Source organism: Phocoena phocoena, chromosome 11 (genome assembly GCF_963924675.1).
Source record: "Phocoena phocoena chromosome 11, mPhoPho1.1, whole genome shotgun sequence".
Classification (NCBI taxonomy): Eukaryota; Metazoa; Chordata; class Mammalia; order Artiodactyla; family Phocoenidae; genus Phocoena; species Phocoena phocoena.
Window position 1 is genome coordinate 87,140,440 of NC_089229.1, and position 23,597 is coordinate 87,164,036.

Here is a 23,597-nt window from a genome sequence, read left to right on the forward strand (position 1 = left end):
GGATCTTCCCAGACTGGGGCACAAACCCGTGTCCCCTGCATCGGCAGGCGGACTCTCGACCACTGCGCCACCAGGGAAGCCCTACATGGCTCATTTTTATGGTTTACTGAAGGGTTTAAAAATATTAGTCACATTAAACAACCAGTTCTTACTTCTCACTTTCCTACTAAAGATATAAAACAATATTGGTATGAGATCCAAAATAAGTATATCAATAACTGTCATAAGGAAATTTTAGCTTATTTTATATAATAGAAATTTTAGAGATTAAACATATTCTAAGATCTACAGAATAGAATGCATAGGTTTCTTTGTGTCCTCTGGACTGAACTGCTGGGAACTGACTGAGACATTGGTGGAGTTGCTGGTGTTTTGGAAAGAACCCAGGGCAGAGGTAAGTATTTCCGTGACTAAGCAGTATGTCAGGATAACGGCCAAGGTCCTCTTCTCTCCACTGCAATCTAAAATGTGTCTGCAGGGCAGTAGCTACAGATCTAGAACTGTTTTCTATTGTATAGAATATCTTGAAGAGCTCACGTAGAAACTGAAAGGAAAATGAAAATGAGGGCTTCCCTGGTGGCGCAGTGGTTGAGAGTCCGCCTGCCGATGCAGGGGACACGGGTTCGTGCCCCGGTCCGGGAAGATCCCACATGCCGCGGAGCGGCTGGGCCCGTGAGCCGTGGCCACTGAGCCTGCGTGTCCGGAGCCTGTGCTCCGCAACGGGAGAGGCCACGACAGTGAGAGGCCCGTGTACCACAAAAAAAAAAAAAAAAAAAAAAAAAAATGAAAATGAAAAGCCTTAGAGTGCAGAAATGATGCTTCTCATTTGTGAAACAAAGCATTTGCTTTTGTGAAAATTTTTTTTAAAATAAAGGTAAATTCTAGATACTGATTGGGAAGTTGGCTACTTTAGCACTCTTTCCTTTTATTTATTTATTTATTTTTTTGTGGTATGTGGGCCTCTCACTGTTGTGGCCTCTCCCGTTGCGGAGCACAGGCTCCGGATGCGCAGGCTCAGCGGCCATGGCTCACGGGCCTAGCCGCTCCACGGCATGTGGGATCTTCCCGGACCGGGGCACGAACCCGTGTCCCCTGCATCGGCAGGAGGACTCTCAACCACTGCACCACCAGGGAAGCCCTCCTTTTGTTTTTAGTAACAACAAACATGTATTCTTCCTGGTTTTTCTGTTTGTGCAAAAGTGTTGTCTCACTGAAACTTCCTTTTCCAAGTTATCATACTGTACAAATCTATTTATTCTTTTAAAATGCCAGATATTATTAATTTTTAGATCTTTTTGCCAGTATAACTGGAGAAGAGTATCTCACTGGGGTTTTAGTTAGCACTTTAAAAATGATTATCAGTGTTGAGCAATTTTCATATTTTTGTGAATTACTGTTACATAGTTTCCATTTTAAAAAAACCCTAAAAATAACTGATTTATATTAATTCCTCAAATATTATGAAACTTGTCTGTTATACTGCAAGTATTTTCTTCTGGTATCTGTATTGCTTATAAAGGACTTTCCGGTACAATATTAGGTAACTAGTCGTCTATACTTTCCCCCCAGTATTGGTTATGTAGAAGTCTTTCTTGTAGTATTTAAGATAGTTATTTTAGGGCTTCCCTGGTGGCGCAGTGGTTGAGAGTCCACCTGCCAATGCAGGGGACACGGGTTCGTGCCCTGGTCCGGGAAGATCCCACATGCCGCGGAGCAGCTAGGCCCGTGAGCCATGGCCGCTGAGCCTGCGCGTCTGGAGCCTGCACTCTGCAAAGGGAGAGGCCACAACAGTGAGAGGCCCGCATACCGCAAAAAAAAAAAAAAAAAAAAAAAAAAAAAAAGATAGTTCTTTAAAAAAAAAGATAGTTACAGAATAATATAAATCCACTAATATCTTTCTGTTTGATCTCAACATGCATTTTTAAAGGTTTTTTTTCTGTTGCCTTATTTCACATTATAATTTCCAAAGAAAACACCCTTTCAAACTAAAAAATGCCTAACTCTATGAACAGCAGTATTACAGGACCATTATATTTCTTATATATATAAATCTGTCAGAATTTCTGGCATATACTTTGTACCATACTTTAATATCTTTTAAGAATAATCATAAATCTTATCATTTGTTGTACCTTTCAGTCTTTTCTTATAGTTTTAAGTTATCTCACACCAAATAAATAGAATTTATAAAGATTAAAAAGTAAAATTTCTTTTGCAGCCCAAATTTCTAGAGAGTACTTGGGGAAAGGGAGTTAAGTCCTTTGAGAATCTTCCCAAGAAGACCAAGATTAGACTGGTTAAAAGCCAGCCTGAATTAAATGGATCTCTGATGAAAGTGTGAAGTACAGGATCTGCTTCTCATTCTAAATTCACATTGCTCATTGTAACCAGAGGATTGGCAAACTCCAAGTCTACTGCAGCGGAAAGGCCCTGCAAACTCAGGCTGGCTTGGAAGTCCACTAGCTTGGGTGACCACAGCACATGTCTATCACTCTCCTAAGGAAATTTTTAGAGGTGTCAGGAGAGGTAACATAGGGCAGCTATCTGAGAACAGATTCCACAAATTGTGCCCCAAAGACCAAATGTGGAGTCTGAGCAAAGAAAACCTAGATTAGGCCTGTCCTCTGAGCTGCTCATTCCCTGAATGTAATTTAAAAAATTAAGATTACTAAATTTTTCTTAAGAGTATGTAAAAAACAATTCTGATTGGAATTCCCTGGAGGTCTAGTGGTTAGGACCCCACACTTCCACTGCAGGGGGCACAGGCACAGGTTCCATCCCCGGTCGGGGAAGGATCCCATAAGCCGTGTGGTGTGGCCCCCCAAAAAAAGTTTTGAAAGAAACCTCTAAAAATTAAAACATATACAAGGTGGCAATAAATAGGTTGAGAATCCTTCTGTAAATTAATGTATAATTAAATACCGTTCTTGAATCCATCATCTTCTTAGTTTTCCTTAAAGTTACATATGAGGCTATCGTCGAAGATTCGGGTGTTGGTGATTTTGTTCTTGGAGGGACTACTCCAACAGGAAAGTGGGAACCTAAAAATAAAAACAGCATTAAGTTCTACAAAACATCTTCACATGACATGGCTTTATTTGGACGTATTCAATTTCTGAGGCTTTTAAATAGTGTACGATTTTTGTTTTTCAGAAACTATCCTGGTATTTAGATGGGTCTGATTTTTGTTCTTACCACATGAAATTTGTATATTTCCTACCATGAAGTCTAAGTGACTTGGAGAATGAAAATGTGCCCCTACATGTTGATGAGGAAGAAAAATATTATTTTTGAAGAGGCATAGCATACTGTAGGAGATGGGGAATTAAAAACTGTCTGGATAACAATAAAGCATTTATAAAATCAGGAGGTAACTAATGGAGCTCCGCTGACTTAAGCCAACAACGACTTTCTCTGAGGCTTTTAAAATCAGAAGGCAAATAAATGTATCGTTTGAGAAGAGACAGGGAAATGTAATAACCTTTTGTTACTTGTTTTACCTAATAAGCCAGCAATGATACTAACCAGACAAATTTTGGGTTAGCTTTAGAAATAAAGTTCTACTGATGATAACAGATGACATTAAAAAAATTATAAAATTTAATGATACGCAGTGGATCATATATCTTCACAACAGCCCTGTAAAAAAAGAAGGTAAATGAAGTGCAGAATCTGGGTTAACTGACTTCCTCAAGTACATATAGCTTAGCAGCAGCATGGCTAGACCTTCTGCTTTGGCCCGTTTTCCCTTGTTGCTCTGCTTCTTCATGAAGTATTTACAATATTTTCAGAGGTTAAAAGTACCTTAATCTAATCCTCTCACAGAGATGAGGAAAGTTATGGCCAGAAGGGTTAAGTGATTTACCTAAATGTCCTTAATTCCCATTTGGTCTCTTTCAATCACACTGCACCACCTCAATAAAGAATCCACTAACAATGTTAACAATAGTTGACTACGGGTAATTGAAGCTACTTTTACTTTTGCGTTTTTGAAAAATTTCTAAAATGAACACACACTACTTTTATAATTAGAAAACAAACAATACACACACACAAAATCATTAACACAACAATAAAAGCTAATGATCAGTTCACATAAAATGTATTCATCTGTACCACAGTCATCTTGTGTAAGCAGAATATATACACTATTGTCCACTGAGGACACAAGTAAAATAAGAAATGATTCAAATCTCAATAGTTTGCTGAAAAAAAAAATCATTCTCTCTGGGCTCATTAAAGTTACATTAACTAGGGGGACCTTGAAGATGGCGGAAGAGTAAGACGCGGAGATCGCCTTCCTCCCCACGGATACACCAGAAATACATCCACACGGGGAACAACTCCTACAGAACTCCTACTGAAGGCTGGCAGAAGACCTCAGACCTCCCAAAAGGCAAGAAACTCCCCACGTAACTGGGTAGGGCAAAAGAAAAAACAGAGACAAAAGAATAAGGACGGCACCTGCACCAGTGGGAGGGAGCTGTGAAGGAGGAAAAGTTTCCACACACTAGGAAGCCCCTCCGCGGGCGGAGACTGCGGGAGGCAGAGGGGGGAGTTTCGGGACCGCGGAGTAGTGCACAGCGACGGGTGCGGAGGGCAAAGCGGGGAGATTCCTGCACAGAGGATCGGTGGCGACCGGCACTCACCAGCCCGAGAGGCTTGTCTGCTCACCCGCCGGGGCGGGCGGGGCTGCGAGCTGAGGCTCGGGTTTTGGTTTTGGACGGAGCTCAGGGAGAGGACTGGGGTTGGCGGCTTGAACATAGCCTGAAGGGGTTAGTGCACCACGACTAGCCGGGAGGGAGTTCGGGGAAAAGCCGGCACCAGCCGAAGAGGCAAGAGACTTTTTCTTCCCTCTTTGTTTCCTGGTGCGCGAGGAGAGGGGTTTAAGAGCGCTGCTTAAAGGAACTCCAGAGACGGGCGCGAGCCGCGGCTAAAAGCGCGAACCCCAGAGACGGGCGCGAGCCGCGGCTGAGGGCGCGAGCCCCCGAGACAGGCGCGAGCCGCGGCGGGAAGCGCGAGCCCCAGAGACGGGCGCGAGCCGCGGCTAAAACCGCGGACCCCAGAGACGGGCGGGAGACGCTGGGGCTGCTGCTGCCGCCACCAGGGGGTCTGTGTGCGAGCACAGGTCACTCTCCACACCCCTCTTCCGCGGAGCCTGTGCAGCCCGCCACTGCCAGGTTCCCGGGATCCAGGGACAACTTCCCCGGGACAACGCACGGCGGGCCTCAGGCTGGTGCAACGTCACGCCGGCCTCTGCCGCAACGTCACGCTGCCTCTGCAGCCGCAGGCCCACCCCGCACGCAGTGCCCCTCCTTCCCCCATCCCCCAACCCCCGGCCTGAGTGAGCCGGAGGCCCCGAATCAGCGGCTCCTTTAACCCCGTCCTGTCTGAGCGAAGAAACAGACGCCCTCCAGCGACCTACACGCAGAGGCAGGGCCAAATCCAAAGCTGAGCTCCTGTGAGCTGTGAGAACAAAGAAGAGAAAGGGAAATCTCTCCCAGCAGCCACAGAAGCAGCGGATTAAAGCTCCACAATCAACTTGATATACCCTGCATCTGTGGAATACCTGAATAGACAAGGAATGATCCCAAATTGAAGAGGTGGAATTTAGGAGCGAGATCTATGATTTTTTTTCCCTTTTCCTCTTTTTGTGAATGTGTACGTGTATGCTTCTGTGTGAGATCCTGTCTGTATACTCTTGCTTCCACCATTTGTCCTAGGGCTCTATCCGTCCATGACTCTTTTTTTTAAAAATTCTTTTTCTTAATAATTAAGTTTAATTGTAATAACTTTATTATACTTTAACTTCGTTCTTTCCTTCCTTCCTTCCCTCCTTTAGACAACGAATCACCCCAAATTGAGGAGGTGGTCTCAGGGAGCAGGATTTATGATGTTTCCCCCTTTACCTCTTTTTGTGAAGGTGTATGTGTATGCATCTGTGTAAGATTTTCTCTGTATAGCTTTGCTTCCAACATTTGTCCTAAGGTTCTATCCGTCCCTTTTTTTTTTTTTTTCTAAATATTTTTTAATTCAATAACTATATTATACTTTATTTTATTTTTACTGTATCATCTTTCTTTCTGTCTTTTTTCCTTCTTTCCCTCCTTCCTTCCTTCCTCCCTCCCTCCCTCCCTCCTTTCTTTCCTTCTTTGCTTCTTTCTTCCTTCCTTCCTTTCCTCCTTTCCTTCTTTCTTTACTCATACTTCTACGAATTCTCCCTACTTTTTCTCCCTTTTATTCTGAGCTGTGTGGATGAAAGGCTCTTGGTGCTCCAGCCAGGAGTCAGGGCTCTGCCTCTGAGGTAGGAGAGCCAACTTCAGGACACTGGTCAACAAGAGACCTCCCAGCTCCACATAATATTAAACGGTGGAAATCTCCCAGAGACCTCCATCTTAACACCAGCACCCAGCTTCACTCAACGACCAGCAAGCCACAGTGCTGGACAACCTATGCCAAACAACTAGCAAAACAGGAACACAACCCCACCCATTAGCAGAGAGGCTGCCTAAAATCATAATAAGGCCACAGACACCCCAAAACACACCACCAGACGTGAACCTGCCCACTAGAGAGACAAGATCCAGCCTCATCCAGCACAACACAGGCACTAGTCCCCTCCACCAGGAAGCCTACACAACCCACTGAAACAACCTTAGCCACTGGAGACAGACATCAAAAACAACGGGAACTCCTTTTGCAGCCTGCAAAAAGGAGACCCCAAACACAGTAAGATAAGCAAAATGAGAAGACAGAAAAACACACAGCAGATGAAGGAGCAAGATAAAAACCCACCAGACCTAACAAATGAAGAGGAAATAGGCAATCTACCTGAAAAAGAATTCAGAATAATGATAGTAAGGATGATCCGAAATCTTGGAAGTAGAATGGACAAAATGCAAGAAACAGTTAACAAGGACCTACAAGAACTAAAGATGAAACAAGCAACGATGAACAATGCAATAAATGAAATTAAAATCACTCTAGATAGGATCAATAGCAGAATAACTGAGGCAGAAGAACGGATAAGTGACCTGGAAGATAAAGTAGTGGAAATAACTACTGCAGAGCAGAATAAAGAAAAAAGAATGAAAAGAACTGAGGACAGTCTCAGAGACCTCTGGGACAACATGAAACGCACCAACATTCGAATTATAGGGGTTCCAGAAGAAGAAGAAAGAAAGAAAGGGACTGAGAAAATGTTTGAAGAGATTATAGTTGAAAACTTCCCTAATATGGGAAAGGAAATAGTTAATCAAGTCCAGGAAGCACAGAGGGTCCCATACAGGATAAATACAAGGAGAAACACGCCAAGACACATATTAATCAAACTGTCAAAAATTAAATACAAAGAAAGCATATTAAAAGCAGCAAGGGAAAAACAACAAATAACACACAAGGGAATCCCCATAAGGTTAACAGCTGATCTCTCAGCAGAAACCCTACAAGCCAGAAGGGAGTGGCAGGACATACTGAAAGTGATGAAGGAGAATAGCCTGCAACCAAGACTACTCTACCCAGCAAGGATCTCATTCACATTTGATGGAGAAATTAAAACCTTTACAGACAAGCAAAAGCTGAGAGAGTTCAGCACCACCAAACCAGCTTTACAACAAATGCTAAAGGAACTTCTCTAGACACGAAACACAAGAGAAGGAAATGACCTATAGTAGCGAACCCAAAACAATATATAAAATGGAAATAGGAACATACATATCGATAATTACCTTAAATGTAAATGGACTAAATGCTCCCACCAAAAGACACAGATTGGCTGAATGGATACAAAAACAAGACCCTTATATATGCTGTCTACAAGAGACCCACTTCAGAACTAGAGACACATACAGACTGAAAGTAAGGGGATGGAAAAAGATATTTCATGCAAATGGAAACCAAAAGAAAGCTGGAGTAGCAATTCTCATATCAGACAAAATAGACTTTAAAATAAGGACTATTAAAAGGGACAAAGAAGGACACTACATAATGATCAAGGGATCGATCCAAGAAGAAGATATAACAATTGTAAATATTTATGCACCCAACATAGGAGCACCTCAATACATAAGGCAAATACTAACAACCATAAAAGGGGAGATCAACAGTAACACATTCATAGTAGGGGACTTTAACACCCCACTTTCACCCATGGACAGATTATCCAAAATGAAAATAAATAAGGAAACACAAGCTTTAAATGATACATTAAACAAGATGGACTTAATTGATATTTATAGGACACTCCATCCAAAAACAACAGAATACACATTTTTCTTAAGTGCTCATGGAACATTCTCCAGGATAGATCATATCTTGGGTCACAAATCAAGCCTTGGTAAATTTAAGAAAACTGAAATTGTATCAAGTATCTTTTCCGACCACAACGCCATGAGACTAGATATCAATTACAGGAAAAGATCTTTAAAAAATACAAACACATGGAGGCTAAACAATACACTACTTAATAATGAAGTGATCACTGAAGAAATCAAAGAGGAAATAAAAAAATACCTAGAAACAAATGACAATGGAGACACAACGACCCAAAACCTATGGGATGCAGCAAAAGCAGTTCTAAGGGGGAAGTTTATAGCAATACAAGCCCACCTTAAGAAGCAGGAAACATCTCGAATAAACAACCTAACCTTGCACCTCAAGCAATTAGAGAAAGAAGAACAAAAAAACCCCAAAGCTAGCAGAAGGAAAGAAATCATAAAAATCAGATCAGAAATAAATGAAAAAGAAATGAAGGAAACAATAGCAAAGATCAATAAAACTAAAAGCTGGTTCTTTGAGAAGATAAACAAAATAGATAAACCACTAGCCAGACTCATCAAGAAAAAAAGGGAGAAGACTCAAATCAATAGAATTAGAAATGAAAAAGGAGAAGTAACAACTGACACTGCAGAAATAAAAAAAATCATGAGAGATTACTACAAGCAACTCTATGCCAATAAAATGGACAATCTGGAAGAAATGGACAAATTCTTAGAAATGCACAACCTGCCAAGACTGAATCAGGAAGAAATAGAAAATATGAACAGACCAATCACAAGCACTGAAATTGAAACTGTGATTTAAAAGCTTCCAACAAACAAAAGCCCAGGACCAGATGGCTTCACAGGTGAATTCTATCAAACGTTTAGAGAAGAGCTAACACCTATCCTTCTCAAACTCTTCCAAAATATAGCAGAGGGAGGAACACTCCCAAATTCCTTCTACGAAGCCACCATCACCTTGATACCAAAACCAGACAAGGATGTCACAAGGAAAGAAAACTACAGGCCAATATCACTGATGAACATAGATGCAAAAATCCTCAACAAAATACTAGCAAACTGATTCCAACAGCACATTAAAAGGATCATACACCATGATCAAGTGGGGTTTATTCCAGGAATGCAAGGATTCTTCAATATACGCAAATCTATCAATGTGATAAACCATATTAACAAATTGAAGGAGAAAAACCATATGATCATCTCAATAGATGCAGAGAAAGCTTTCGACAAAATACAACACCCATTTATGATAAAAACCCTCCAGAAAGTAGGCATAGAGGGAACTTTCCTAAACATAATAAAAGCCATATATGACAAGCCCACAGCAAACATCATCCTCAATGGTGAAAAACTGAAAGCATTTCCACTAAGATCAGGAACAAGACAAGGTTGCCCACTCTCACCACTCTTATTCAACATAGTTTTGGAAGTTTTAGCCACAGCAATCAGAGAAGAAAAGGAAATAAAAGGAATCCAAATCGGAAAAGAAGAAGTAAAGCTGTCACTGTTTGCAGATGACATGATACTATACATAGAGAATCCTAAAGATGCTACCAGAAAACTACTAGAGCTAATCAATGAATTTGGTAAAGTAGCAGGATACAAAATTAATGCACAGAAATCTCTGGCATTCCTATATACTAATGATGAAAAATCTGAAAGTGAAATCAAGAAAACACTCCCATTTACCATTGCAACAAAAAGAATAAAATATCTAGGAATAAACCTACCTAAGGATACGAAAGACCTGTATGCAGAAAATTATAAGACACTGATGAAAGAAATTAAAGATGATACAAGTAGATGGAGAGATATACCATGTTCTTGGATGGGAAGAATCAACATTGTGAAAATGACTCTACTACCCAAAGCAATCTACAGATTCAATGCAATCCCTATCAAACTACCACTGGCATTTTTCACAGAACTAGAACAAAAAATTTCGCAATTTGTATGGAAACACAAAAGACCCCGAATAGCCAAAGCAATCTTGAGAACGAAAAAAGGAGCTGGAGGAATAAGGCTCCCTGACTTCAGACTATATTACAAAGCAACAGTAATCAAGACAGTATGGTACTGGCACAAAAACAGAAAGATAGATCAGTGGAACAGGATAGAAAGCCCAGAGATAAACCCACGCACATATGGACACCTTATCTTTGATAAAGGAGGCAGGAATGTACAGTGGAGAAAGGACAGCCTCTTCAATAAATGGTGCTGGGAAAACTGGACAGGTCCATGTAAAAGTATGAGATTAGATCACTCCCTAACACCATACACAAAAATAAGCTCAAAATGGATTAAAGACCTAAATGTAAGGCCAGAAACTATCAAACTCTTAGAAGAAAACATAGGAAGAACACTCTATGACATAAATCACAGCAAGATCCTTTCTGACCCACCTCCTAGAGTAATGGAAATAAAAACAAAAATAAACAAATGGGACCTAATGAAACTTCAAAGCTTTTGCACAGCAAAGGAAACCATAACCAAGACCAAAAGACAACCCTCAGAATGGGAGAAAACATTTGCAAATGAAGCAACTGACAAAGGATTAATCTCCAAAATTTACAAGCAGCTCATGCAGCTCAATAACAAAAAAACAAACAACCCCATCCAAAAATGGGCAGAAGACCTAAATAGACATTTCTCCAAAGAAGATATACAGAATGCCAACAAACACATGAAAGAATGCTCAACATCATTAATCATTAGAGAAATGCAAATCAAAACTACAATGAGATATCATCTCACACCAGTCAGAATGGCCATCATCAAAAAATCAAGAAACAATAAATGCTGGAGAGGGTGTGGAGAAAAGGGGACACTCTTGCACTGCTGGTGGGAATGTGAATTGGTTCAGCCACTGTGGAGAACAGTATGGAGGTTCCTTAAAAAACTACAAATAGAATTACCATATGACCCAGCAATCCCACTACTGGGCATATACCCTGAGAAAACCAAAATTCAAAAAGAGTCATGTACCAAAATGTTCATTGCAGCTCTATTTACAATAGCCAGGACATGGAAACAACCTAAGCGCCCATCACCGGATGAATGGATAAAGAAGATGTGGCACATATACACAATGGAATATTACTCAGCCTTAAAAAGAAATGAAATTGAGCTATTTGTAATGAGATGGATAGAACTAGAGTCTGTCATACAGAGTGAAGTAAGTCAGAAAGAAAAAGACAAATACCGTATGCTAACACATATATATGGAATTTAAGGGAAAAAAATGTCATGAAGAACCTAGGGGTAAGATAGGAATAAAGACGCAGACCTACTGGAGAACGGACTTGAGGGTATGGGGAGGGGGAGGGGTGAGTTTTGACAGGGCGAGAGAGAGTCATGGACATATACACACTAACAAACGTAGTAAGGTAGATAGCTGGGGGGAAGCAGCCGCAAGGCACAGGGATATTAGCTCAGTGCTTTGTGACAGCCTGGAAGGGTGGGATGGGGAGAGTGGGAGGGAGGGAGACGCAAGAGGGAAGACATATGGGAACATATGTGTATGAATAGCTGATTCACTTTGTTATAAAGCAGAAGCTAACACACCATTGTAAAGCAATTATACCCTAATAAAGATGTTTAAAAAAAAAAAAAAAAAGAAAAAAAAAAGTTACATTAACTAAGTAGAAAAATGAAATCTTATTTTCCCCCCAAAGACAAATGGTGGTCAGTCATTCAGGGCCCCTTTAGGTTATGAACCAAACAATCTGCAGCTTAATGAAGTTTTAATATTGTTTATGAACTCTGTGTTTATAACAGTTGTATATTTGAGAATGTGAAGAGCTGGACTGATGTATTACAAGTGATTTTTACAGTTCAAATAAAGAAAAGCCTTCTACTATGCTAGTCAGTGGTCCATTTTTAAAAGCCCAACTTTAAGTCATGTGGTACAAAATAAATTACACTGTAATCGATCTGTACACTTCAGACATTTATTAGATGAGAGCTTATGATTATATACTAAAAAAAAAACAAAAACAACCCAAAATTTAAAAGAGGAAAAACTTCCAGGAAGAATTCAAGCCATACTAGAGAACATATTTCAGATGATATCATTGTTATGACTAAATACATCTATCAGTTTTTTGCTGAGAAGTATTACAACCTGTTTAGCCGTACTCTTGTTGACAGACATATGACTGCTTCCAGTTTTTGTCTATTATGAATTAAAGCTGCTATAACAACCCTTGTATAAGTCTTTTGAGGGATTATGTTTTCATTTTTCTTAGGTAAATATATAGAATTCCTGGCTATGATGACTGCATGTTTAACTTTATGAGAAACTGCCAAACTATTGTTCCATCCTATACCACCTCAGAAATGTGTGTGAATTCCAATTGTCCCACATCCTAACCAACACTAGGTAGTCAGTCTTTCAAGTTTAGCCATTCTAGAAGGTGTGAAATGTGATTTTTATTTGCATTAAAACTGCATTTCTTTTGTGATTAATAAGTTATAAGCTTTTCCATGTGCTTATTGGCCATTTGTATACCTGATTTGTTAACTCTCCAAGGCTTTTTTTGCCTACTTTTTTTTTTGTTTGTTTTGTTTTGTTTTTGCGGTACGCGGACCTCTCACTGTTGTGGCCTCTGCCATTGTGGAGCACAGGCTTTGGACGTGCAGGCTCAGCGGCCATGGCTCACGGGCCCAGCTGCTCCGCGGCATGTGGGATCTTCCCGGACCAGGGCACGCACCCGTGTCCCCTGCATCGGCAGGCGGACTCTCAACCACTGTGCGACCAGGGAAGCCCTTGCCTACTTTTTTATTGGGTTGTTTATCTTTATTACTGATTTGTAAGAGTTATTTATATATTCTGGATACAAGGATTTTGTAAGGTATATGTACTGATAATATTTTCTTCCATTCTGATGGGCAAAAGTTTTAAATTTTGATGAAATTGAGTTAATCAGTTTTCACTGAAAGTATAGCCCTCAGAGGGCCCCAGCTTTATTTGAGGGGTTCTCCTAGCAGACTCCTAATTTGTTCATGCTCTGAGCTTTGTCCTGTCACAAGGTGAAAGCTGGCTTTCATGCTCCGCTTTACTTCCTGGATGCCTCTTGCTATGGACTGAATTGGTCCTCCTAAAATTCCTGTTGAAGCCCTAATTCTTGATGTGACTATATTTGGAGATGGGGATTAAAAGGAGGTCATTAAGGTTAAATGAGGTCATAAGGGTGGGGCCCTGGCCCCCACAGATTAGTGGCCTTATAAAATGAGATACCAGAGAATTTACAGGCACTCACAGGAAAGGCCATGTGAGGGAGGCAGCATCTACAAGCCAGGAAAAGAGTCCTCACCCGAAACCAAACCCTCTCAGAACTTGGTCTGGGACTTCTAGCCTCCAGAACTGTGAGAATAAACTTCTGTTGTTTAAACCACTCAGTCTATGGTATTTTTTTTATGGCGGCCTGAGCAGACTAATGCACTACCCTTCATATAATTTTTGGCCTGAACATCCCTCTCTTTATTTTTCCGCAACTTGTTGAAGCGTCTCAAAAATATTTAAAATGATATGAACCAGCATTTATAATCTGTGGAGGATTGGCCAGGTATCTAGTTACCTATTTGCCAAAAACATTTACTTTTGTTTGCAGTCTGATATTTCCTGCATATTTATAATTATATGCACAAATATGATAAGGACGAAGACTATGACTGTTTCACTTACATCTGTGTATGAAAAGATAAAGTTAACAAAGACTTTCAATGAGAAAAAGGTATGATTTGGATGAGAATGAGAAAGGCATATAAATATTAAGTTTTCAAGATGGCAGTATTTTTCTAATTAAAAAAAAATCCCAAAACAACAACACAAAACCCAGCATTAGAAAACCTAGAAGGATATTCCAATTATGGAAAAAGCTATGTGAATATTACCACTTACTATTTTTCAAGCTTTACTTTATGACCCTTTAGCAGATTATTTTTAAAAAATTGACTAGTGGGTTATGATCAGAAATTACTTTTCTGAAAAATCCCACATTTTGCCATATTTGTCTCAGCAGAGAGAGATGACATGTTGATATGTGGTTTATGGGTCATGTTATCTTCCCAATATCTGAACCTTCTAAATTCAGAAACACATCAGATTCCAAGGGTTTCAGATGAGGGACTGTGGACCTGTATATGTACTGTGTCAACATATAAACTAAATTTATTTCTAAGGTGTCTGAAAAATGCAGGAGATAAAACATATCTCAAATGCTGACCTTTAACAGAAGTTTCCATTTCTGAAACAGATTCTGATTTTTCTTCTCCATTAGACTCATCAACTTCTGCCACTGTTGTTAACTCTGGTTCACTCTTGTAGAGTCTATAATCTGGACCCTTGAAAGGAAGATATGTAATCACAAACAAACACACACAAAAAGGCAAAAGTCTCTTTTAAAATGTTTATCTCTAAGAACTCACACTATTAACAATTAAAAGCCTCAGTCAGCTATCTTAGGTATAACACAATTAATATATATGTTACAATTAGGGTAGAAAAAAAGACTTTATAAAAGATTTTTAACCAGCATATCTTTTGATTTTAAAATTAAGAATATTCCTCTTAGGGACAAAGTCATCAGTAAAACTAAAGTCTAAAAATAATTATATCATATTAACTCAATTAGCCCTATTCCTTTTCTCCTTGTTCTCTTCTCCTTGCTTATTACATTTTACATTTATGTGTTTAATCCCCAAACTCCTTTTTTCCAGTTTCCATGGGTAATGTCTTTCCTTGGCAATGTCCACATTCTCTAACAGTTTTCCTAGACTGAACTGCCCACACCCCAACCTTTTGATCATTCCTGGTAAGAATCTTCTTTTCCTTGTGTCTTTCTGATCTAAAGATATCATTTTGCTTCTAATATCCTGAAATTGTATATTTAAAATATGGTTCCTTAAACACAGGCACATAAAGTAACCACTTTATGAAAATATTCATGAAAAGCAGAAACTATGAAATTTTATTAAAATTGTGAAAATATTACAAAATAAGAATGGTAAAACTAAAACAGGAAAAACAAATGATAATGTTATATATGAACAAAAAAGTGCTGGCTAAAAGTGGTGTTATAATAAAAAAAAGTTTGAGTCTAAAATAAATTAAGTTTGAAAAATGAGGGCAAGTACGATTGATTATTCTGTGGCTATTGCAGCCACTTACACAGTGAGATCCATTTCTTGGATATCCTTGAACTTGGTGAATCTTCTTTTCTTCGGGCAGATGGACTGGGCCCCTGCTATAACAGAGCAAGGAGCTGCTATCACTGGGCAGAGGGGGGATTATGGGAGGCTGGTCTGTAAAGTCATAGGACCGAGGAAGTGGAGGACGAGGTGGGACTACTTCCTCTTCCTAAAGATTGTAGAATAGTCACCTTATTTAGATAAGCATATTGAATTAAGTATATCGAAATTCTTTGCAATGGTAAGTTAACTTACATTCACTTTAAGATAATTAAAGGGACACTGCCAAGCCAAGAGTCTCATATTAAAAAGTAAAACAAAAAAGTGTTTATGATAGCCAATAACTGGGTTTTAAATTTGACTGCATTTAATTTTTTCTGTAACACACAGGTTAGCTTTACTCTAAAGCTCAACATCAAAACAAATGTATGAAACTACTGTATTTCATTTTAAAAATAAAGAATTCATTTAAAAAAATCTCATTCTGTATTGTTTTGCTAATTTTTAAGAGAAAAGAAAGAACATTTCTTTTTGATTGGCTTTTATACAAAATTCAAGACCACAGATGCTTTCAACTAGGTTGACAGTATCTCTTTGTAGTTGTCATTTCTTTATGGTATGCATGATACACAGCCAACTTATCATACCAAACAATGATAAATAAATACTCAAATTACTTAGATTAGAAAAAGTATGACAATGTTAAAGTTCTAACATAGATGAGAAGTAGTGATTCAATTTTTTTTTCCATTAAGGGAAGAAGATCACATTTGTTAGAAGAACCAAATTACTGAACCAGCAAAATTTCAAGATCAAAACAGTAACTCAAACATATTTAGAAAACATTTTTGTTATGAGTAGAGAAAATTCTAATTCATGTTTTAATTATAAATTAATTTATAGTTAGAGAAACAATTCAAACTTACCTCATTTTTGTACTTAACTGTTGAGAAAGGCTTTGATCCTATCATACCTATTAAAAAAATTATAAAATATAACTACTTACACTAAACATATCTTCCTAAATCTACAGAAAAAAGGAACAATTTCATTTATTTTAAACAAAGCCTTTAGTTTCTAACCCCTCATTTGTTTTCTGAATTTAAAACCCATTACACTGCTATACAGCAGAAATTAACACATTGTAAATCAACCACACTTCAATAAAATAAATTTAAAAAACCCCAATACATTAAAAAATACAAACTGAAATATCTAATATAAACAAGAGTATGGGGGAATGGGTTTTCTCAAATACTACTGGTTTAACTATGATTTGATATAATCTTTTAGGAGAGCAATTTGGCTGTGCATATCAAAATGAAAAATGTGCACTTATTTCTCATTTCCTAGAACCCATTAGTACTAGCAGGTGTGTTTATTATGTACACAGTAATGTTCGTTACATCATGGCTTATGAAAGAAAAACAAAAAACCCCACCCACCCACCCAACAACCTGGAAGCAACCTACATTGTTCATCAACACCGAAATGGATAAATTATAGTTCATCTATACAATGATTCTTACACAGCTGTTATTGTATTGTATTGTTAAGGAGAAAAAAACATATTGATGAAAAACAACATTTTCTGTTGTGGGAAAAAAACTCCCCAAACCAAAACACTGTGTGCATTTATAATTACAGACTCATTTTTGTGTGAGTGTGGTTGGTAAAACTTTTGCTTTCTATATTATATATAAACTTGGGTACTGATTCAATATTACAAAGTGCCTGTTTTCTAATGTCAAAAATCCATTAAAATAACAAGAGAAATCCAATTCTATGTGTTATTCCATTTAGATATATTATTATGGTCAATAAGTGTAGAATAAAAGATGAAGCTAATGTACCTGTTTCTGCAGTGCCTCTCTGCTGTTTGTGTTTACTCAGTCCTTCCATGACATCCTGAATTCTCCAGAGTTCTTTCTGAAGCTGTGCACGCTGAATTCCTGCTGATTCAGTCTATCAGTAAAAACGGACAGACCACATACAGGGGGAAAAAATCATTAAATACAGTTATAAATTCCACTAATTATATACTTAAAAAAATGAGAATTGCAGTGGATTAAGTTTTGAGAATATTTAATATGATTTGTGTGACCTTCTCAATTTTGCAATGTCAATGGTGAAGATAAAAGAAAAAAAGCAGAGAAACAGAAAAATTTAATATTTCAGACCTACACACACTATTTCACATCTTTTCAATACACACTGTGTTGAGTTACTTACAATCCCAGGAAGGAATACTGATTAGATGGGACTAAAAATGCGGAACCCTCCCCCAAACCAAAACCAACAAAACAAAACAAAAACACAACAGATGAGAAACTCACAAATCTCAAATTAAACAAAACATTTTTAGGGGAAAAAAAGGAAAGTATTTTAGTCTCTTAAGTTCTAGAACATAGAGACATGCCAAAAAAGAAAAAAGAAAGGGCAATTTGAAGAGTTTTTATTGATAGAGTTAAATATATTTGCAGGACAAATTTTCAGTTTTTGAAATTGATTATTGCCATTTTTACTCTACCCTAAAGTTATTTCTTTACTACCCCAGTTCATGTCCCTTAGGCTAAATACTCTAACTGAAGCCAAAATAAGATCATCTTAGTAAGATTCTAGTAAAACTCTAATGACTCTTATTGATAAATACAAAAATGATAAATATCACTTTTAGGAATATAACTATAAAAGAAATAGGTAAATAAGTACGATAACTGTAACAATTATGTCAGCCCTGAGATGTGAATACTGATAAAGACATATAGGGAGGGAATATAAACTATAAAAATCAGATAATTGCACATATAGAATATGTATTACTTTTGCACTAATTTAAAAAATGTACATATTTTTGTCTATCTGAAAGGTGTACAATGAAAATCTCATTTTTGTTTTATTTTGCGATTTCTCTGGTTACTAGTTACACTGATCAACTTTTCAAACACTTGTTAGCAATGTGAGTTAAATTTTCCATTAATTAAAACTACTCATGTTCTTTGTCTATTTTTCTAATGCATTGTTTCTCCAAATTAAAAAGTTCTTTGCAAATCTAGACAGTGACTTGTTGAATTTTTAGAGGTCAAAGATACTTCACTTCTTCCTAGTATGTCATTTTTCAAGTTTTCTATATTGTCTTCATTGTTTACTTATGTATTTAACAAACACTTATATATATAGTCTGTTTTATTTGCCTGGTTCTATTCTAAGTGCTTCAAAAAATATCAACACATTTAACCATGATAATAACCCAACAGGGGTAGGTATTATTATTATTTTCATCTTACGGCTATAGAAACTGAGGTACAAAGCTGTTATGTAACTGGCCTAAGGTTACATGCGCAATGCTGCTTCTCATAAGGTGTGTTTCCTAGTTCTTTATTTTTTCAAAAAATGTCTAACTACTGTGGTCTTTATTATACCCTAAAAATATAGAATCATTTTGTTAATTTTTTCTGGAAATTTGGTTGGAATGGAATTGTACTTATGGGAAGAATTTCCATCGTGATAACGTTAAATCGGGCCATCCGTGAACACAGTATAGCAATTATACCTCTCCATTTATTCAGGTCTTCTCTTATGTCCTATAATATAGTAATTAAATTTTCATGATGAGCTTTTTTTTGTTAGGTTAAATCAGGATTGGCAAACTGCTTTGGCCCATGACTTCTTTTTATGGCCTGTGAGCTAAAAATAAATTTTATAATCTTAAGGGGTTATTAAAAACTCCCAAACACCAAAGATTTTGTGACAGAGCGTATACACCTGTAACATCTAAAATATTTAATATCTAGCCTTTCACAGAAAAGGTTTCTTGATCCCTTGGTTGAGGTTTAGATGTTCACCATTTTTTTCTATTGTATTTAGTACCTTCAGTGTTCAGTACAGAAGTCACAACCACACATGGCTACTTACATTTAGATAATTAAAAATTCAGTTCCTCTAGCAACACTGCAAGTACCCAACAGCTACACGTGGTTGGTGGTTACTATTCTGGACAGCACGCATAGAAGACAGTTGACATTCTATGAGTCAACCTTACTCTTTATTTGTTGTACTGATTTGTTGAGTCTACTGGGCTTCCAATGCAGATGACCAAATTTACATAGGGTCACAAGCATAAAGTGACTTTTATTATTTTCTTAAATATGTATTATTTCCATCCCTCAGGGCAACACTTTAAGACAGGTATTGTTATTTCAACTTTATAGATAAGAAAACAAACACCTGGAACTTCATTCCATATCTGCCTATTCACAAACCTGGATTCTTTATGCCAAATGGTGCTGCATCTTCCTCCATTCTAATAAAATAGCAGTCGAGACAATAGGCTAAATAACGGTTTGATAAATGAGAGGGATTTAATATAGAATGGATAAGATAATTTGACACTTCAGTGCTAAGTGACATAGTTAGCTAGGAGCACAGAACACTCTAGGGCTCACCATGTGCCCAATAGGATAAAGAACTTTTAAACAGTGAGGGATGGGCTACTTTGTGAGACTGTAAGATTCCTATCATTGAAAGTACTGAAACCCAGATGTTAGGTAGCCAATAATGCAAAAACTGTGAACGGTGTGCATGAAGCTAACGAGATGGGTTGTACAGAACTAGTCAAAGCCAGTTAAAACAATGTATATTATAATTCTGTACCTGAATTTCACCAAGGCGATCTAGCTGCTCTTGCATCTGGTTCCTGGTGAGAGTTACATCATATTCTAACTTATCATATTCTCTCCATGCTCGTTCCAGTTCCTGAAATCAGAGCTTTAATTACTTTAATAGAGAAAATGTGCTGGTGTGTTATCAATCCTGTAGTTTACAATGGACAACATAAAAATTTTTATAACTCATTTTCCTTTATTTTTTTCCTCTCTTTTTTGCTCAATTTAAGAAAAATTTACTGAGGAACTGAATTATTTATTATTGTGCTGTTGCTATACTCAAAATTACTAACCCCCTCCCAAAAAAAACCCTAAACAACCAAAAAAACCCAAACAAACCCACCTGAACTATTTATTATTTATTCATTCATGACATCAAAATATTCAGTTGATTCTAATATCTAAAGAGTTCTGAGAAAAATGTGTGTTTTTTTTTTTAAGAAGATGTTGGTGGTAGGAGTTTATTAATTAATTAATTTATTTTTGCTGTGTTGGGTCTTCGTTTCTGTGCGAGGGCTTTCTCTAGTTGTGGCAAGTGGGGGCCACTCTTCATCGCGGTGTGCGGGCCTCTCACTATCGCGGCCTCTCTTGTTGCGGAGCACAGGCTCCAGACGCGCAGGCTCAGTAGTTGTGGCTTATGGGCCTAGTTGCTCCGCGGCATGTGGGATCCTCCCACACCAGGGCTCGAACCCGTGCCCCCTGCATTGGCAGGCAGACTCTCAACCACTGCGCCACCAGGGAAGCCCAAAATGTGTTATTTTATTCATAGTAATACATTAAATTTTTCTTGAAAGTGATTTTTTTTAAATGCAGAAGAGGCATAAATAAAGCACTTTCTTAACTGACATGATTAAAATTTGTCCAGGAATAAAAATACTAAATAGTTTGTATTTTAGCATGTTGGATTTTCAGTAACACCAGAAGCCTGACATGACTTCACTTAGAATAAATTTACAGTAATGTAATGAAGCTAATTCAGCGAACTAATGTAGTGAATTTTGCTCCTAGAGACTCAATAGAGGTACTACCCACCTATACTTTTCTCCTTTGGGGAAAAAAAACTACCCCCAAACCCTCAAATCACAGAGAAAACTTTCGTACTTGATCCTTATCCACCTGTCATCTATTTAATATAGAATAATTCTACAAGTGCTCAAAACTACATTGCCATGTCATTCTGCTTCAGGGAAGCTATTCCACAGGAGTGTAGGTATTCTTCAGACATTTCAGAGAGTGGTATGAGGTCAAATTGATAAACTAAGGACAGGAACTATATTTGATCACTATTTTGTCACCAGTATCTAGCGTGGTGTTGGCACACATGACACTACCAACAAATGTTTACTGAATGCTGTTGTAAAATGAATTAGTAACTCTTGTCGAAGAACTTCCCTTGACCATAGATTTCTTGACTTGAACTGCTCTAAGCAAAGCTCCCCTGGGAAATGTTAGTTTAACAACAGCAATAGTTTTGGGATAAGAAAAGAGGGTACTGAATGTAGAAGAGAGGTTACTGAAAATCATCTTAACAGTTAAAAAAAAAAGAGCAGCAATATTCAAGTTCCTAGAGGTTCTCTATTTTCTATATTCTGCAACTAGCTTACAATTGCTTAAAAACTTAGGCAATGAAAATTACCTTTAAAAATTAAAATGAAAAAAAAAATTAAAATGAGTGTTAAAATTTGGGCCATTTGGAATAACTGCTTTTTGAATTTAAGATGTCTCCTTGTAAGGTTTTTAAAAAAAATTAATTAATTTATGGCTGCGTTGGGTCTTCGTTGCTGCCGGCGGGCTTTCTCTAATTGCGTTGAGCAGGGGGCTACTCTTTGCTGTGGTGTGCGGGCTTCTTATTGCGGTGGCTTCTCTTGTTGAGGACTACGGGCTTTAAGTGCGTGGGCTTCAGTAGTTGTGGCTCGCAGGTTCTAGAGCGCAGGCTCAGTAGTTGTGGCGCACGGGCTTAGTTGCTCCACAGCATGTGGGATCTTCCCGGACCAGGGCTCAAACCCGTGTCCCCTGCATTGGCAGGTGGATTCTTAACCACTGCACCACCAGGGAAGTCCATAAGCGGGTTTTACAATGGATTACGTTTTTTTTTTTTTTTTTTTTTTTTTGCGGTACGCGGTCCTCTCCCGCCGCGGAGCATAGGCTCCGGACGCACAGGCCCAGCGGCCACGGCTCACGGGCCCAGCTGCTCCGCGGCATGCGGGATCCTCCCGGACCGGGGCACGAACCCGCGTCCCCTGCATCGGCAGGCGGACCCTCAACCACTGCACCACCAGGGAAGCCCTGGATTACGTTTTTTAAAAAAGCAGAGATAAACCACGGGAGATTTTTTTTATCATCTCTATATTATATAATTTAGGGAGTTATTATGCAGATTTCACAGAATTATGCAGAATTCACAGTGAATTAAATTTTAAAAAGGCAGAGTGGTAAAGGACTAAAGATTTTAATCTCATTTATATTGTGTAAGCCAATTTATATTGGCTTCAGCAAACTGTTTTCACCTGAATCAATAAGGATATTGATCTCCTTCAAGGAAAATTGCCTGCAAAACAAAAGAAAAAAAAAGGGAATTCCCTGGCAGTCTAGTGGTTAGGACTCCACGCTTTCACTGCTGAGGACGCAGGTTCAATCCCGGGATGGGGAACTAAGATCCTGCAAGCCATGCGGCGTGCCCAAAAAAGAAAAGAAAAATTGCTTCTAGCCATCTTCTAAATTGTACGCACCACAAAAACTGCAAATTTAAATAGTGGGCCTTTGAAGGCTTCAGGGAGGGTAAAATGAGGATAACAGACCCAGTGGCAGCCCAGCAATGAAGTGAGATGGCATTGCCAGGCTGACACTGAGCCTCTTTTGTAGAAAAGTTCAAGGGGAGACCAAAGGTGCTGCAGATGCAACTAAACACAAGAACATTTTAGGATGGTGGAAATTCTTGTCTTTCTTACAGAAACACAGGAAAAATAGAGATTGAGAGGTAGAGGTTACTCTACTAATATTCTAGGGGTGAAGAAACACAATATACTTTCAATTTTCCTAACCTGGAAAGTCCTGCCATTGTACTGTACCAGTTGGCCTGAGTCCCATTATCCTGCTGGGCCTGTTTCTGCCTTTACCTCTGGGCTCCTCCAGCATGATTATGGGAGAGTGGTAACACAAGTCAACGGGGACAGAAAGAAAAGAGGCAGCACTGGCATAACATCAGTCCTCCTAACACCTGGCTGAGTATTTCATTAAAGAATTTAGTGGCTTATACAAATACAACGTTAAAATCTTTAAATATGAGATTACTCTTTTTTTTGTCAAGAAGATAATATATAGGTACACTAAGGCAATTAAAAGGGGTAATGACTTGCAAATATACAATTATCTTAAAATCACAGGCACAAGTCAGGAAACACAGCAGTGCTTTCAATAAAAACATGGACCTTCATGCCATACAGTTAAGAGAATGAGTTAA

At 38.3% G+C, this 23,597-nt stretch overlaps 1 protein-coding gene across 23 annotated transcripts in view; it reads right to left on the reverse strand.

The window, feature by feature from the left end:
• Positions 1 to 23,597, reverse strand: part of PLEKHA5 (pleckstrin homology domain containing A5) — a 259,317-nt gene that overhangs the window by 9,079 nt on the left and 226,641 nt on the right. For 12 of the 23 annotated variants that reach the window (XM_065886867.1, XM_065886868.1, XM_065886864.1 and 9 more), the window contains 5 exons: positions 20,127 to 20,228; positions 17,327 to 17,438; positions 16,400 to 16,446; positions 14,510 to 14,627; positions 2,923 to 3,041 (listed from right to left, as the gene is read on the reverse strand). In XM_065886867.1, coding sequence (XP_065742939.1) covers positions 2,923 to 3,041; positions 14,510 to 14,627; positions 16,400 to 16,446; positions 17,327 to 17,438; positions 20,127 to 20,228 — 498 coding nt within the window. Of the gene's footprint in view, positions 1 to 2,922; positions 3,042 to 14,509; positions 14,628 to 15,453; positions 15,643 to 16,399; positions 16,447 to 17,326; positions 17,439 to 20,126; positions 20,229 to 23,597 lie in introns of all 23 variants that reach the window. The other 11 variants (XM_065886852.1, XM_065886859.1, XM_065886851.1 and 8 more) reach the window with 3 other exon arrangements.